This window comes from Agelaius phoeniceus, chromosome 2, assembly GCF_051311805.1.
Source record: "Agelaius phoeniceus isolate bAgePho1 chromosome 2, bAgePho1.hap1, whole genome shotgun sequence".
Taxonomy (NCBI): domain Eukaryota; kingdom Metazoa; phylum Chordata; class Aves; order Passeriformes; family Icteridae; genus Agelaius; species Agelaius phoeniceus.
This window is the reverse complement of record NC_135266.1, coordinates 27,264,583-27,283,101: the sequence shown is the minus strand read 5'-3', so window position 1 is coordinate 27,283,101 and position 18,519 is coordinate 27,264,583. Positions and strand designations below refer to the sequence as shown.

The window sequence follows — 18,519 nt, the reverse complement described above, 5'->3', positions numbered from 1 at the left end:
TTCATTTACATCTGACACATTCTTCTGAAAGAGATGGGAAATTTAGACTAACCTTGCTGAGTGATGACTGAGGCTGATGACTGCCAAGTTGAAGCTTCCAAAGCAGACCTCCTAGGTAATTTTGCATCTCTTGTTGCCAAAGATACTTAAAAGATACTACGCTGAATACAAAGGTTTTCTTCTTGACTTGAACAAAAAAAATTATGGCCAACACCAGGTTGGGTTTCTTTTTATTGTTAAAACATTAAAGCATAACATTTCACCAAATACAGGAAATTTAGGGGTTGTCTGACATTACAAACATCTGGATCATCAGGAGAAAGTGTTGAGCTATACATAGTCTGACGTTAATCTATCAATTTAATGTATATTAGTAAATGATTAAAACATGGCCAAAATACAGAATCACAAAATAAGTACCTTGATGCTTCTAAATCTGAGACAAGTCAGAGAACTGAGTGCAATAAATTTCCAGCAAATGTCTATACACTCAATTACCTCAGGGCAGAATCATTCCAGGAATATTGGTAGTTCCTCATATTCTTGCTCATTCACATTCAATTTAGTGAGAATTTTTGATTTGAGAACTTGATAAAAACATTTTTAAAAATACAACATTTAACAAATGTGAAAAAAGAAGTTGTCTTCACAGGAAAATACAGATTGCTTGCCACTCCAGTCCTTAATTGCCTATATGTTTTACAAATCTTTACAAAACTAATTTGTATCCATTTTGGTTTCAAAAACATAGTACATCTGAAAAATAAAATATGACTCTACTGATGGGTAATACAAAGACATGAACACGCATTTAAAATTACTTTTAAAAGTAAATCTTTTCAGTAATACAGCTATAAGACAAGTTAAACATAGTACAATAAACCATGCATCTTCTGACTTGTCAGATCAGCTAAACTACTCGGTTAACATACAGTAACACTTTTGAACACTTCGTAAATTCAGCTTTTCTAGCACAAGGGAAAAAAAAACCAGATTAAATTTGTTCTTCAAGTGGTTCAAGGCTGTCCAAGTGTTTTTTAGGTGTATCATCACTATGACGGCTTTGGCAATGGGTTAAATGTTTCTTAAAGCCTCGGGGAAAATTTGATTCAAAATTACAACGGGGACACTTCAACAGACTTTGACCATGAGCAGCAACATGATTTTTAAGAAGAGACTCCAAGAGAAAAGCTTTGCCACATATTTTACATTTGTATGGGCTTTGAACATTATGCTTGTTAACTAAATGGTGCAAGACAGCACCTTTTTTCATTGCACGACAGCAACAAATTTTGCAGTAATACTTTCCCTTGCCACGCTTCATGTATTTTGCTATTTCTTCCTCAGAGATGAAAGCCTCTTTCTCTTCAGTAAACTGAAGCACACACTGTGGCTGCGTAGGAGTAGTTGCATCCATTTTGCTCTCTTTGCTGTAATCAGATGACTCCATATCATACTGCTCTTGGTCACTGTTGGATTCTTGTTCCTTTATCTCCATTGAGTCCACCACTGGTTTTCCACACTCACTGCTATTTAGTTCAGAATCTGAGTTCTCCTGGTTTTCCTTCTTGGGCTTCTTTTTTGGGCATGAATATAACATGTGTTCAGGTGATTCTTTGGCTAATATTGACTGTTCATCCTGTGAGAATAAATCATCCAGTGGTTTCTGATCATCTAAACTGTGAGAGAGAAAGTCACTCTCACCAGACTCACTAGGTGTTTGGGGCTCAGAGAAAAAGCCCGAAGCAGACTTGTGAGGCTCGGAAAACAGGATGTTCTTCTGGATTTCAGAAGGTACAGTAGTTTCAGCATGTCTCTGGACATCAGAGGATAGAGCAGCAGCAGGCTTCTGCATCTCAGAAAATACAGCATGCTTTTGAACATCAGGGGAAACAGCAGATTTCTGGCAGTCTGTGAAAACAGCTTGCTTGAGTGTCTCGGGAGAAACAGGAGTAGGTTTCTGGGACTCAGTAAAGAGACCATGTTTCTGAACTTCAGGAGATGTGGATTTCTGAGACTCTAGAAAGGAAGTAGACTCCTGAACTTCAGAGGAAATGGAAGTGAGTTTTTGGGCTTCAGAAAACAGGGCATGCTTCTGGACTTCAGAAGAAACAAGAGCAGATTTTTGGGCTTCAGAACACAGAGCTTGTTTTTGACCTTCAGTGGAAACAGCAGAAGTAGACGTCTGATTCTGGGGCTCAGAAAAGACAGCACGTTTCTGGACATCAGTAGAAGCAGTAGGATTAGATTTACGAGTCTCTGGGAACAACACTCTTTTCCGAGGCTCAGTGAAATGAGCTCGTTTCTGAATCTCAGACGAAGCAGCAGAGGTGGATTTCTGAGTTTCAGAAAAATACATTGATTTCCGTGACTCAGAGAGTTTCCAGGATTCAGGAGATACTGAAACACCAGGCTTACGGACCTCAGGAAAGAAAGAAGGCTTCCAAGAGTCAGAGGAAACGGTGTGACTGGACTTTCGAAGCTCAGGAGAAACAGGGGGAGAATGCTTCCATGTGTCAGGGGACAGAACAGGCTTCCAGCCTTCAGGGTAAACAGATGAGATGGGTTTCCAGGGCTCAGAAGAAACAAGAGTAGACTTCTGGGATTCAGAAAAGGACGTAGACTTACACGAATCAGAAACGAGCCTCCTAGGTTCTGGCAACACAACTGAACCAGGCCTTCGGGACTCAGGGGCAGACCTCCGGGACTCTACGGACACGGACATGGCAGGCTTTGAAGCCCAGGGAGAAACTGTGGAAGACTTCTGCACTTCATGAGGGGAAGCCCTCCAGGGCTCAGGGGAAACAGTTGGACCAGGTCTCCATGACTCCGGTGAAACCGCAGAAGCCGGCCTCCGGCTCTCAGGAGAAGAAGCAGAAGCGGGCCGACGCATTTGGGAGGGATGCCTGCGTGGCTCAGGAGACACGGCTGGGGTGTACCTCCGTGGCTCAGGGGACGCTGCCGGAGGAGGTTTCTTTGGCTCTGGTGACACAGCTGGGGAGTATCTGCGGGGCTCTGGAGACACAGCAGGAGAATGGCGCCGGGGCTCAGGTGACATGGCGGGGGAATGCCGGCGGGGCTCTGGAGACGTTGCTGGGGAGTGCCGACGGGGCTCTGGTGACACGGCCGGGGCTGGCTTCTGTGGGTCGGGGGATACAGCAGGAGATGGCTTCTGTGGGTCAGGAGACACGACAGGAGATGGCTTCTGTGGGTCAGGAGACACAGCAGGAGATGGCTTCTGTGGGTCAGGAGACACAGATGAGGCTAACTTCTCTGGATCGGGAGATGTGGCCTGGGCCGACTTTTCTGGATCTGGGGACACAGTCTGGACTGACTTCTCTGGCTCTGGGGAAGTCACCTGAGCAGACTTCTGGGGCTCTGGAGACACAGAAGATTTCTGAAGCTTGGGGGAAACAACAGGTTCTGATTTGGGGAGTTCAGGAGAAAGGGCAGGTTTGCCTGACTCAGGGGAAAGGGCAGGTTTCTGTGGCTCCAACGTGACACTTTTCTTGGATGAATCTGAATCTCCTTCTACCTGTTGCTCTTTCTGCTCTTCATTCCATTTCTCAGGTGCTGCATGCTGTGCTTTGATGTGATAATATACGTTGCAATACATCTTGCTGGTAAAGAAACATTTATGGCAGTGAAACAGTTTTGCACTTTTTTGATAAAATATAAGTTTGCCCAAGCCAGCAGCATCCATTTCATCACAATACTCTGGGTGAACAGTACCCATATGAATTTGTATGTTTTCATAGTCAGTTCCCCTGAAGCTGCAGTAGTCACATTCCAAGCGCTCTGTGGTTTTCCGTAGTATCTGCAACATGTCCATTTTTCTATAGGCAGTAACAGTTTCCACAGCAGTGCACCTTTTAAAGAGGATTTTTCAGTTCCTGCAATAAAGGAAAAAGATCTGTATAGTTATTCTTTCATGTTAATTTCAACTCTGTCACTCCTAAATAACCACATGTGCTTTTCCCTGCTCACCCCCCACTCCCTTTTTAGAAAGCATAAATTTTGCACAGGTACTGACTACTTCATAGAGAAATCCAAACATAAGTGTCACCAACTCCTGAAAGTCATTTTGCATCAGTAAAACTTGAAAAAAATAAAGCTTATATTTAACAATAGGCCTTCCTACCTATGTAAAAAAACTGGAAGCAAATGATAAAAAAAACCCCAGGTGATGAAGAGCGAAGTTTGAATTTCACTTGATAAATGTGACTTGTTTTCTCCATTATCTTCTCTTCCCAAATTTGATGTGCTTTTAATGAAATTTTATTATTTACATTATATATGTAAACTGAAACCAAAAAGTACTTTGGAAAGTACTTGAAACAATGCCACTGAGATAAGGCCATTTAAAAAATGCATCTTCACTATTAAATTTCAAAACAAATCATCCGTTTTTGACAAAGACCAAACTAAAATTCAAGAAAACAGCAGTCTAAAGCCTAAGCTGTTTACATCTGTTAAATACTGGCTTCCTTTCACTAATTATATGATAAAAAAATAACACTGATCATAAAAGCTTCATCTATTATGAAAAGGACTTTTCCTGTTCTATTATTTCATCTGTTGCCCCAATAACAACAAAAATACTATTTAAGAAAAACAGCAGGGTTTTTTTCCAGTTGGTAGTTAACAGTCCACTGTATCCAGAACATTGTTTTCCTCACCCCAAATATGGAAATTTCTCAAAATTAATGTTTTTACAAAATTTAAAAAACCACAAAATAACAACAACAATAAAAAAATCCCAAAAACCAACCAACCCCCCCCCCCCCAATGTAAATAGCTTTTAATAATTTGGCTAGTTCCCCTATTTCCAAAAGAATTTAACCAGATTAGCTCCTGCAATAAGCAGAAAACCAAGTCTAGCCATAGTCTGCAAGTTATACTGGCATAAAGTGGAAGGTAAAAAGGACATTTAAGTGAAATGAGCACACTTCTTCCTTGTAGGTTGAAATTAAATAGTTGTTACATGATTAATCATGCTAAGCTATCAGCTTAATTTTGGGGGGTGTTGTAAAACACACTGCTTCAAAACACTCAAAATTGTTGTTTAATTTTAACATTAATTTTACCTGTCTAAATATATATAAAACTAACAAGTCTAAAAATATGCATTCAAAGCAAGTTTTCTTAATTTATTCCTAAAGCATTTTTCCCTTGGTTTCTTATGGAAATGAGGCTTATACAAACACATTGCCCTACAGTCAATGCCAATCAAACTGGACAAAGCAATCCAGCCTTACTTTGCATTTCTACACCTTTCATGAAAATCAGCAACTAGAGAATGCAAGCAATGCCTCCACTGAGGCAGAATATGTCACTTAGCAGCAACTTCTTCTGTTTAGCCTCTCCACAAAAAGTCTTGAAACATTCAGAGCAAGCAGTATCTGATTCAGCTTTAATTAAGGAAAACGGGAAGGAATTCAAAATACTACAGCAGTGAGTTGCTTTGGGCTTGGGGTAGAGACAGAATGAAAGCAAATTAGCAGTGCTGCTAAAGGATGAGATGGATATAGCAAAAAACCAGGAAAGGAGGATTGGATGAGGAGCAGGAGGGCACAAATCCCTAAGAAATACAGGTTCACTAGCTCAGCTGCTTATGGAGCAACTCCTTTGTGAGCATTGTGCATACACACATGACATTAAGCCACAGGAACAGGTAGATTTCCAATTGGGAAGCACAGTGGAACCACATATGGAGCTTTAAGAAGGAACCTGCTTTACAACCATGAGGCAAATGAACAGCATCCGACCACAGCCTAGCTACAAATGAGAAGTAATTACTCTGCTCCACAGACACTGAAGTGGAAGGGTCTTTGGGGTATAAGCTGCAGTTTCCCAGCACTGCTGGCAGCCATACAAAAGACACCCCAAACTGGAGCCCACACCACATTCAGCGTTGACCCAAAACACTTCCCAACATCTTATAACAAATTTTTTATGTCTGTAAAAGATGAAAACAAAACAAAGATGACAGCAGTGATCAGTGGGCTGTATCTCTTCAACAGAAAATAACTTGCCAATTGTAAAAACCCACAGCACATCATGTCTTAGTACTCTGAAAGACTTTCAAATCTTTATGAACTACAGTTTATATTTTGTTTTCAGGACTCAGGACAATGGGAGGAAAGGAAAATTTAAATTTGAAAGGAAAAATTTCTGAATTGCTGATATGAGTGAAATAAAAAGGTTTTGGGTTTTTTTTAATCAAATCACAGCAGAACATAATTAGGATAATGAAGACGTACTGCAGTAATCACGTTTTTAGACTTGAAAGGGAATTTGTGAATTCCAAAATTGGTTGTAATCCTGAATTACCCATTTTCTTTTCACAGAAAACCAAAAAAGGGCTTTTCTAATTTGAATTTATCACAGTTTATAACAAAGTTTACCAGACAATCTCTTCTACTTTCTTCATAATTTCCCAGCTCTTCACATGTCACCTTGTTGCAGTTGCTGCAGTTTTTGTTATTCACTGAAATACCCTTCACCCCACCTCCCCATCCTCTTCTTTTATTCAGTCCTATCTTACTTATGATGAAAATTCCCACTTTCTTTCCAAATACAACAGTTAGAAAAAGTCAGTGATTCCCAAATTTCACAAATTGTCCACATTGATGCTAAGCTTTTTTGACCATGAGATTATTTTGGAACCAAAGAAGTTACAGGCACAATCCAGACATCCAAAAGTCTTGACAGTCAAGCCTTTTGCGTAAGAAATAACATTAAAGAGCTGAGGGCACTTTGTCTCACATTGCCATCACTCACCATTCTTAGTTTTGTAATTCAACTCACTGTACCTGGCAGTCACTGAAGTAACTGCCTCTTCTGCTGAAATCTCTACTTAATTGAGGCACCCTACTGAGCAAGACAACTCTTGGTTATTGCAGCACCTTAGGCAGCAAGCCCATGGAACAGTAAATCTAGTTTTACAATAGTTACTGAGATCAGTAACAAACAGCACTGAGCCCCTACTAACTCATCTCGTCAATTTAAATTTGTTGCAACACTTCTGGAAGAATAAACTCTGAGATGTTGCTGGTTCACTTAGCACAGATCTAAATAGCTAGTTTGAAAGATTTTCCTGTCAATCCCTCCAGATTCCTTCTCAATACTGAGCTCCAGTGCCACTGTCTCTACATGGTTTTGGTTGCTGTCCTCCTCTGTACTCAGGTTTCTCACACACATGACTCTGCTTCACACCGCTCTTTGCCATCAGCTTCTGCATCACAACTTGTTCTGCACTGGATCCTGGCTTGCCTAGTTGGGTGAAAGTGCAAGGAACAACATGTCACTGTTTTCCTAAAGAGTCCCACAGCAGCAGAGCCAGCCAGCCTAGAAACCATGTATTCAGTAACCAGGCTCCCATGGCCTTGGTTCTGCATGAACTGTGATGTAACCTGTGCTCAGCAGCATCCTTTTGGCAACACTGAGGGAGATGGACCATGCTCCTTCTGTGTAAATGCATTATTACAGACATTAAAGGGAACTGGCTCTGTGCTGCTGCAAATCAAACCCATAAAAAGGTTTTATTAAATAAATGGTGTGATTTTGTCAGGGTGCTCCATGTGCACTGCAGAGTGCACTGCAAGTACTAAATCACAACATCATTCTAGTCCTCTGAAGCTCTTTGAGGAAAAGTATGAATTTCAGGACAAAGATCAAATTGTCATGAGCATCAGCTTCTCCATTAAACAAAGCAGAAGACAGATGGTCACTGGAGTATCTCTCAGGACTTCTTGAATACTCCTAGGAGGACAAAGAAGCTGCCACCTCTGCAAGTACAAATAACTGCTGTGCAGGCCCCAGGCCACTTTGTTTAGTTGAACATTCTGCCAGGCCATAACTGTTTTGTAAAAAGGACACCTGAGCATTCCCCTATTTGAGCTCTCAGGTAACAGGATGTGCAGTGCAGCAGTGGCTATAACAGCCTGTGCTGCATGCTACTGTAACACTACAAAGTACAACACATTCCTTAATTGCTCTTTCTACATTCCCTCCTCCTTTTCTCACTTTCCATGGCTGCAACGCTGAGAAAACAAATACATGCAGCCAAACAGAACACACTACAACTGCAGCAGAAGCCTGAAGCCCAGCATTTATGCCTGTTATGCATCTACATCTTGCCTGCAAGACAAAATACTGTGATTCAACTAAGATTCTGGGGCTTGCAATACTAAATTTTAACTTAAGGGCAGCCAAGACTCATTCAGAGTCCTCCTAAGACATGACATTTCCCACTGAAATCTACCTGAACAGGTAAGTGCTTCTGGCTAAAAGCTTGCTATATCCTCAATGTCAAGCACAGTAACAGCATCAGTACCAACTCAGCTCTTAGCTGACTTCAAGTGACACAGATCAATGTCCATCACTCAGTTTAAAGCTGCCTCAAGAGACACAAATCTCAGCAGTGGGACCACCAGTCCTTATTGCTGCTCCATCAGCCACCTCTCCCAACCCCTCTTCTTCCAGGCATGTTTAGAACCTACATACAGAGGTTCCTACCACCAACTCTCTCCTCTCTCCACTGAGATGCTGAAGATCCTTACACCAGTTCCTGTCCCCTACATTGCAGTTCTGGCCATAATCTCCTCCACCAGAGGAACAACAGAAAAACAGCATGGGGAAAGGATTGGTAATGAGGGCATGTATCCACCTGAGAAAAGAACAACTATCACTGGTTTTCTTGATTTGTTCTTAGCAGCCAAGAGGCTAAAGTCATGATTTGGCAGAAAGAAGAAGTATCCAGGAAATCAGAAGCAGCGAGATAACCACAAATTCAACCAAAAATCGGTTATGAGTATTGCAAGGCAGCCACAGAGTGGAGTCAAACAGCATCAGAAGTTTCTGCTGAGTTCATGTTAAACTGAGCAATAGGAGCATCCTAAGCTAATGCACAGAGAGGAGAGACCTCCTGATGTCTTCCCAGCCAACACATCAGAGATGGTATATCCCATCTTCCACAAGAATCCTACTTAAGATTAAGCCATACTTCCTACAACCTCTCAAAAACCTCCCAGTGGAAGAAAAGAGGAAAAATGCAGAGGAGATATCTACATATAAGAAGGAATCCATTCAAATGTTGGCACAACATGACTCTAGCAGCAAACAAGATATCTCTACTTTTTAACTCCATTCCAATTTCATAGCTCCAAGTCTTCCAATCATTCCTGGTAATTTTTAATAAACACATTCTACACTTAGCATTGCAACAGTTAATATATACTTCCATTTTTCCTCTACTGAAGATAAACTGTGACTGTCTGAGGGAAGCAACGAAGGGCTCAAAGCTAAAGATCTAGACTGTCTGTGAGCACAGAAAATTAGATTTCTTTTAACATTACATGAAGAAATTCAAAGCACAGCAACAAGTAGTCTGCCACATCATTGTTCAAAATCAGACTGTCTTGGTTCTCAGTGGCAGAAAAATCTATAACTCTTCCTCTCAATGAACAATCGAGCCCAGTGAAACACAAGCAGCTAGAGAACATGCAACATACTTTAATGACACCAACACAGCTGGGAAAATGATCCAGAAGAAAAGTCCTACGATTTTCTGCAATGCACTACAACCACACATAAGATTCCCTATACCAGTCACTGCACAGGAATGATCACTGGTGATTTTCATCAGCCTTGGAAGTTTCTTCCAGACAAACAGCTCAGTCATAACCCTCTGTCAGTGGGGAGGGTCAATGGCAAATTTGCTCCCAGCAAAAGAAATCTGAGTAAGTGAGATACAGCAGCATCGTTGCCTCTGCTAGAAGGAACAGATCCAGACTTTTGCTGGGTTTAAGCAAAAGGAAAAATTACACGTTCTTGCAGTGCCAAAAAATGAATGGCAGTCTGGTGGCAGCATGATGCTTCTCTTGAAGCTACATCCCTGTGTTGTGACTGACAAAGAGAAGTTTAGCTCCCAGAGGAAGCTGCACACAAACACCCTGCAGTGGGGCAGAGCAGGCACTCTACAAGGCACTAGGCAGGTAAGGGCATCACTTCCAAGGCACCAGGAACAAGACAGGCAGCCCTATGCTCCTGCTAGTCCTCAAGTGTCCACAGTATCTGACCACAACCTCACATCTGAACTCCCAGCTGCCAGCCGGTCTACTCAGGCTAAGTTCCACCAGCAACAATTGCTGAACAAGGTCTCTAAAACTTCACAGTTACACAAGGCACAAACACTCTGACCCAGCCACTGAAACAGCAAGATACACTAAGAACATGGGAGGCACCAGATCCAGGCAGGAAATGCTGCATTATGAAGTTCCATGTTTCCAGGAAAGGTTCAAGTCAGGAGAGATCTACAAAGTGACAATACTTGATGTGCATACAGATGACTTAAGAAAAACAAAGCACCCAGAACTGCAGTAATTTTGCAATATTTCAATCTTTGTTAAGAGAATGACAAGTCTACACAACATTAGTTCTCAATAAAAGATCTAACAACAGTCTAAATTGCAGAGTAAATTCAATGTACCTTTGACAGATTCAAGACTGAAGAAATTAATTCCATGTACTGCTTCTACAGCTTCCTAACTCCAAGTTCCAATTCCACTTCCAGTTAGCTTCCAAAAAATGGCCTCGAAAACCTTATTGCTGCAGTGCTGTACCTGAGCTAATGAAGTGCCACTAGAGCATTGCAATCTAGTCAAGAACCGAATTAAGGCTGTGAAACTTGGTAACATGCTAAGAATTCAATTTACACTACTCTGAAAGAGTATGGGGTTCAAGGGAAGATTACAGAAGAGAAATGTGAAATCCAAAGTTTCTATATTCCTTATTTGCAAAAAATTCATAGAATCACTGAGGTTGGAAAAACCCTCTGAGATGATCGAGCTCCAACCTATGACTGAACACCACCTTGTCAAGCAGACCATGGCACCCAGTGCCACGTCCAGTCTATCCTTCAACACCTCCAGGGACAGTGACTCCAACACCACTCTGGACAGCCCATTCCAATGTCTAATCACTTTCACAGTGAAGAAATTCTTCCTAATGTCCAATCTAAACGTCCGTTGGTGCAATTTAAGCTTGTATCCTCTCGTCCTGTCACTTGCTGCCTGGGAGGAGAGGCCGATCCCCACCTGGCTGTACCCTCCTTTCCCGTGGTTGCAGAGAGCGATAAGGTCCCGCGAGCCTCCTCCTCTCCAGGCTGAACACCCCAGCTCCCTGAGCCGCTCCTCACAGGACACGCTCTCCAGAGCTGTACTGAGCCTGGCTTCTGCACCTGCTTCTCTGCTCCCACGTGCGACGCAGCCGCTCCCGGCAGCTATTTCTGTCACCGGGGAAGGGCCCGGTCCCGGCGGGGACACGTCCCGTGCCGAACTCGCTATCCCAGGACAGCAGACCGGCAGCGTGCTCCTCCCGCTCCTGGCTCCGCCGGCATCACTTTAACTTTCCTGCGGGAAGGGGGTGCCTGCGGGCTCGGCTTTCCCGGGGCCGCCGGCTCCCCGCTGCCCGGCCCTCCCGGGGGCCGCACCCCCGGGGCCGGGGGCCACGCCGCCCGCCCATTCATCCCGCCCCTCCAAGCGCTTTCTCTCGCCGCCTCCCCTCTCCCTCTTCCCTCCCGTGCGCGGCCCCGCCGGTTTTGTTCCCCCCGCGCCGGCACCGGCAGCCGCCGCCGCCCCCCGCGCGGCGGGGGCTGGACAAGGGGAAGGCCCAGGCCCGATGCCCAGGGGGAGGGAGGGGAGCGCGCCGGGCCCGGCCGGCGGGAGCGGGGGGCGAGCGGGACGGGCCGCCCGCACTCACCGTTCGGCACCTCCGGGACGGCGGGCGCGGGCCGGGGGGGCCGGGCCGGGCTCCCCCCGCCAATGGCGGCGGCGGCGGCGGCGGGAGGCGGGGCCGGGTCACGTGCCGCGGCCGCGGCGGCGGGGCCGGGGCGGGGCCGGGGGCGGGGCCGGGCCGCACCGCCCTCCGCTCCTGCCGGCAGGGGGCGCTGCCGCCCAGGGGGCCCGGCCTGTCTGGGAGCCCACAGGGGGCTTGTCCAGCGCGGAAAGAATTCCAGAATGCCAGAAACAGAGTCACAAAGTCACAAAGTAGGCTGCAAAAGAACTCTGAGATCCTCGACTATGACCAAACACCACCGTATCAACAAGACCATGGCCCTCGGTGCCATGTCCAGTTTTCCTTAAATACCTCCAGGGACGGTGACTCCACCACCTCCCTGGGCAGCCCATTCCAATAACCAATCATCCTCTGAGTAAAGAAATTCTCCCTGATATCCAGCCTAAAAATCCCTTGATGCCGTTTAAGACTGTGTCCTCTCATCCCGTGGCTGGCTGCGGGGGAGAAGAGCCTGACCCCAAGCTGCTCCAACCTCCTTTCAGGTGATTATAGCGAATGGTAAGGTCTCCCCTGAGCCTCCTGCTCTCCAGGCTGAGCAACCCCAGCTCCCGCAGCCGCTCCCTATAGAACACGCACTCTATTGCTCTTCTCTGGATCTGCCCATTATATCTTTCCTGAATTGAGGGGCCCAGAAATGTAAGCAGGATTCTTGGTGTGGGCTCACCAGTGCAATGAGGCCACACCTCAGGTACTGTGTGTCCAGTTCTGGACCCCTCAATTCAGGAATTGCTTTTTGTCTTTTGGGTTTAGCAGTGCTTTTTGTCCAGTATGGAAGGAATGACAGACTCACTAAAACACAGAACCAATTAAGTTGGAAAAGACCTCTGAAATCCACTCCAGCCTGTGAGTGAGCACCCCCATGTCAACCAGAGCAGAGCACTGGGTATTGTGTCCAGTTTTTCCTTAAACAGCTCCAGGGAGGGTTACTCCCTGGAAGTGGTTAAGGAAAGACTCTCTGGAGGCTGAGGGGCATTTTGTTAGGACAGAAGGTGGGGATAACCGAGGTTCTTGTTACTAGATCCCTCGGGGCACGTTAGTGTGAATGATCAGTTTTTATAAATCAGCAATGTAGGGTTTATTATAGAACAACTTAGTTGCAAAGGAAAACAGGTATGGAGCTGTTTTGGTGGTTATTATCTATAGTAAAACAACATGAAAGCATTGTAATGTGAAAGTGCAACATCACTCAAGGACACAGACAAGGAGAAAAGGGAATTTCAAGGAAATTTCAAGGAAAGGAAAGTGAAAGGAAATTTCAAGGAAAGGAAATGAAATTTCAAGGAAAGGAAAGGAAATTTCAAAGGAAAGGAAATTTCAAGGAAAAGGGAAGGGAAGGGAAGGGAAGGGAAGGGAAGGGAAGGGAAGGGAAGGGAAGGGAAGGGAAGGGAAGGGAAGGGAAGGGAAGGGAAGGGAAGGGAAGGGAAGGGAAGGGAAGGAAAGGAAAGGAAAGGAAAGGAAAGGAAAGGAAAGGAAAGGAAAGGAAAGGAAAGGAAAGGAAAGGAAAGGAAAGGAAAGGAAAGGAAAGGAAAGGAAAGGAAAGGAAAGGAAAGGAAAGGAAAGGAGAAAGGAAAAACAGGAGTGTGAGGATCTCACCACCCTAAGCCTTACAACAAGACTTGATTGCTGTACAGTCTTGGTCGAAGTGCTGGTCGAGTGATGAGGGAAGTCCCGAAGAAGTGGTGGGGAGGAATCGGCGGAACACAGAATCTCTTGGGTTTATATTCACTCTGGTTCAGATAAATATAAATCAGGTGCCTCCTTAGGAGCAGGGAGCTTCATGTAGTACTGTAGATCATGGGACACTTTGGGAGTCCTCGACACCTTCTAAGACAGCACAGCTGCCCATGCTCGCAGCACAGTTGAGTCAGTTGTGTCTCTTTGTGTCCCCTCAGCAGAGATGAACCTGCTCAGGTCACTCTCAGAGTTCCCTGCATTTCCCAGGGAGAGGAGAGGGAGCCCCACATCCCAGTGGTTTGTGCAAGGAAGCACAGCTTAGCATGACACGGAGCACAATCCTGTCCAGCTCTTATCTCACTCACAGCCCATCATTCACCCTGTGCCTTATCAGATCAGAGGTTTAGCCATTACACAACTAAAAGTTCACCTACTCCATCTCAACCAAAAACCCTCGCACATCCATGACTGAGGAATGTTTTGAGTCCTTGTCTCTTAAGAGGAGGGAAGCTGAGGGAAAGATGTTAAGCTTTTCTCCCTGGTACCCATTGAGAGGATAGGTAGTAATGGCTCAGAGCTCCCCCAGAGAAGGTTCGGGCTGGGCATTCGGCAGGATTTCCTTACCAAGAGGGCGGTCTCTGTGACAGGCAGCATTTAACAGTGATCTGTCACATCCCCTGGCTGCTTGGATAGAAGCAGTATTTTTTGCCAGTCTAAGTTTCCAACAAAATCAATCCTGCCCATGCTCTGAAAATGTAGCAGAAGTGTAGTGATTAACTACAATTACTGATTGATGAGGAATTTATTTCTTTTTTCCCCATCTAGATGTCATGGAGAAACCTAGCACTGCAGGCTAGATACCCTCCTGGTCTTCTGTGTAGTCATGTCCCAGGCTCATATCTCTTTGACTACAGGTTATACATTCATCATTGGGGATTATGGTTTTCCCATATTACTAACAAAAACCAACTGGTTGTTTCCATCCAAGTTTTCAGCTAAGAACATTATTGCTACTCATCCCCCTTTTACTTGCATTTTATCTGTTTTTTATTACTCAAAATGCTGACTCCTGCTTTGCTCATTCATGGAAATAGCTGTAAAGTCAACCCAAGGCCAGCTAATAACCTGTTGTTTTCACTTGATCCTGAGCTTTTCATCTCTTTCTGATTTGCCAGTGCTTTCACTCATCTTATAGTTTTAAAATTAATTTCCAGCTACTGTAGGTAATAGGATAATTTCCATTGAGAATGGAATCAAACACTTAATTAAATTCCAGATAAACCAGGTGTACCCCATTTATTAGGTTTCTTCTTAGTCAGACTAAGTAAACTTTTTCCATGCTATTGTTACCTGTAAGTGATTTTGAGTACTTGGAGGATTGCCTTTCAACCTAGTGAAGAAGTTTTCTCAAAGGAGTAAAGAAATCCCACAGAGATTTTTTGCTGGATTAGCAATTACAGAGCATAGGTAAAGAACACATCTCAAGCAACTGCAGTGAATAACTTTTTCTTTTAATAGACTTTTTTACTGTATGGTTAAACTTTCTTTTCTAACTTGTTTAGAACTTTTTTTTTCATTTACATCCAGGGATTAAATTTGATTTATGAAATCATGCTAAAGTTTCATAAGTCTGGGTTCATAAGGGTTCATATTAACCCTTTCAGTTAATATTATTGTAAAAAACACTTGAATATAGTTTGCAGTTCTATTTTTTTTTATATATATAACCAACCTGTAAAAAATTACCATATTCACTTACGAAGTCTCTCAGTAAAAATGCCAGCAGGCTTTTGAAGGCATGGAGTTCAATCATCCAAGACAGCTATTTTTTCATTCAATTCCTTCCCTTAGGCCCCTAAATTACTTTCTGAAATGGCCTTTTTCTTATTATGCATTAGTAACTGTTACAAATAGGGCAATGAATGTTACCTAACACTGTAGCTATGGAGAGCTCAGTTCTTGGAAATAAATCTAAATACCCCTGAATATATTTTTACCTTATGTAACATATTCCCAAATGTTTTCCTCCTTCTTATTTTATCCCTAATTTAGAAACTTAAAAGTTTCAAATATACGTGCAACTAATCTTTGTATTTCAGGATGTTGTAAAATATTAAGGAAACAAGACTGAGCCTATTCAGCCCTGAAAATGCTTCCATTTCAATATCCTGATTTTCTTGACTGAATGCCTGAGAACATGACTGTACACATACTTCTGTTTCTGGATGCTGATGACCTTCAACAGCTGTCAAAACTGTGCAAGAACTTCCAGCAGGTAATGTCATGCATTGGTGCCCATACTCAAGTTTATTGTTAAGAAACAAGGTGAGGTGGAACTTCCCTTCAGTTTCATCCAGCAGGACTGTCTGTGTTTCTGCACAGCCAGATACAGGGAGCAGCACAACACACACACACCTGGGCACAGATCAGTAGAAACAGGCCATGTCCTCCATGCTGTGGGCAATCAAAACCAACCCCCCTGTCTGGCCAGCTGCAGCCTTTCAGAATTACTTTTCAGTCTGTTCACTAGAGTTGGCAACTGAGATCCTGGCAAAAGAAAAAAGACTAAAACACCAATACCCTAAAAGACCCAGCCCCTCTAAACTTCTATGCAAAATCTTCAGATTTGATTCTAGACTATATCAACATTTTTAAAGAGAAGAGGGAAAAGAATCACCTATTTCTGCCTGTTTTGTGTCTCCTCCCTTCTGCATGTGCTGGGAGCCATTTATGGATCTTGCATGGACCATGAGTCTCTGTGCCATTTTTGCTAATCTTTACCTTTTTGGAGTGTGTTGGAGATCTTTTTTTTAAATAATCTAGGCTGTTAATTGGAATTGCACAAAGAACACTGCAGCCCAATGTCTTATGTGTTTGTGTCAATTTGAATCAAAATACTGTAATACTTATGTGACAGTAATGATAGTATTTACGTAATTGTAGATGGGATATGCAAATGGGGTATATTCAGGAGATCAGGTATGGCCTAATGAAATGTAAATCACAAAATATATCTGGAAAATATTTTTTTTTAGTTATGTAACAATGAAGAAGTTTGGGAGAGGGCTTAACTGCTAAGAGGGAAACCAGCACTTGGCAAGATGACATTTTCAGTCTTCAAGAACTTCAATGAAAAGCTCAAGCGGAGGTACAGAAGACAGAGTGAATGCCTTTAAGTCACTTAGAAATTATCAGGCAAGATTCTGGTTTCCCATTTGTTTCAGATATTTTTTTCTTTCTAATGAAACAGTTATAAATAAGTAACTTGAGAATTTTAAGACTCTCCTCTCATCATATAATACTCAAACAGCACCACCAACTCACAAGTAATTTTCCACAGATTTTCAACATTCCATCATGTTGGGGGAGGGAAGTACTACTCCATTTTCCTTTTAGACATATTTTATTCTGATGTTCAATATTATTTTGTGCCCAGTGAGTGGGTTTTGTCATGTTTGTATTTCAGTCTTTTGTTTGGGCTGTTCAGTTGTAATACTGCAAATAAATGCCAGCAGAGAAGCTGCCTTCAGCATGAAGAGCAGTGTTGGCTTAACCACGGATGGACCTCCAAAGACTCTCCAAAAACAACTTTCAGCCATTTGGTTTTAAATTAAAAGAAGCAACAGAATGTATTTATAAACTGAATGTGAAGTTGTCAGCACAGTGTTTGGAGTTGAATAAGCTTCTCTTTAAAGCTGCAACAAGCACAAATGCAGGGATTTTTACTGAATATTTACATTCCACATCAGTTTCCAGTAACACAATAGATCACGATAGAATGGAGGCCAATCTCCATTTGACAGACAGAGTGATTTCCATCTTCCTAAATGTCAATGACCTTGGAACTCAATGAGAAACCGGGCAACAGAAATTTGGTGAAGCTCTCTATATGTAGAACATTATATTTTAAAAGCAAGAAAACAGATGGCACTGAAGTCAGCTGTGATGTAACCAGACACAATTCCCATTCTGTGGGGATGCTGTCTCTACTTTCAGCTAAGCTGAATTTGCAAAACAAAGTTACTATTGTGGCAATGAAGCTCTCACGCCACGATGAGTTTGTACAAAGGCAGGCAGCAAGCCTGCATTTATTTGATGTCATCAGGAGAAGCATAAAAGAACAAGTGAGCACAGAGCAGGTGGCAGCTCCTCCAGCAAGGGAAGCAAGCTCAGGCCCTGCTGCATTCCTGTGCGGGAGATATTGGAGAAGGGACTTGGAAATGTATTTTGCTGCTTTAGCCATTGTACTTTGCAGCATTCCCATGAGGTACATACTCAATTCCAGCAGGCAGTCTACCCTGCAGATCTGGCTGCACAAGCTCCCATCCCAAACCTGATTCCTGTTTCCACAGGCACAGGCTGTCCTGCTGGCACTGCCCAAGATGACCATGAGTGCAGAGAGGGGAAGCTCAGTGATGGTGTTTTCTCTGTTTTAGGAGGGGTCACACTGTAGCAGAGAACTTGCAGACACCATTCCCATGCACCTGGGCTCCTGGTGCTGCTGTGCTGTTCCTGTCTCTCCTGAGCTACTTGTGGCAGGTGTAGTTGGCCATGGCAATGCTCATATCCTGCTGATGGTGGCCAGTGCTTCCTACTGCCCTTCTCAGGTGTGGCAAGAATAGATGCCAGTACCTGCTGCATAAGAGAGGTTGTCACAGGGGTTCCTAGAATGGCACTGCCAAACCATCAGGCAGCTTGGGATGCAGCTCAGGCTGCAGCTGTGTGCAGATGTTGACTACTGCACTCTCCACATCCAAATTGGGATGTCCTGAATATTCCTTCCATGTAAATACCTAAGTCAAAGGACAGGTTCTCTGTCTCTGCCCCTTTGGGCAGGAGCCTGCATCCACAAGAACACAAAAATTTGTCAAAAAGCTGTAGGAATTTCTGTCTTGACCTGAATCTCCACCTTAATCTGATGGACACAACTGTTTAAGCACTGACAGTTTTTACTGAGATGAGGTTTGAATACAAAGACCCAAATGG

At 43.6% G+C, this 18,519-nt stretch overlaps 1 protein-coding gene across 3 annotated transcripts; it reads right to left on the bottom strand.

Moving 5' to 3' along the window:
- Positions 1-213: 213 nt before the first annotated feature.
- CHAMP1 (chromosome alignment maintaining phosphoprotein 1) lies at positions 214-11,887 on the bottom strand. 3 transcript variants are annotated; one of them, XM_054654469.2, is made up of 2 exons: positions 11,764-11,887; positions 214-3,893 (listed from the first exon to the last, which is right to left on the bottom strand). In XM_054654469.2, exon 2 carries the CDS (start codon positions 3,830-3,832, stop codon positions 995-997), a length of 2,838 nt encoding a protein of 945 aa, XP_054510444.2. In that variant the 5' UTR covers positions 3,833-3,893; positions 11,764-11,887; the 3' UTR covers positions 214-994. The 3 variants fall into 3 exon arrangements, with proteins under 3 accessions (XP_054510444.2, XP_054510445.2, XP_054510443.2); XM_054654470.2 differs by lacking the exon at positions 11,764-11,887 and adding an exon at positions 11,243-11,475; XM_054654468.2 differs by lacking the exon at positions 11,764-11,887 and adding an exon at positions 11,100-11,236.
- Positions 11,888-18,519: the final 6,632 nt, after the last annotated feature.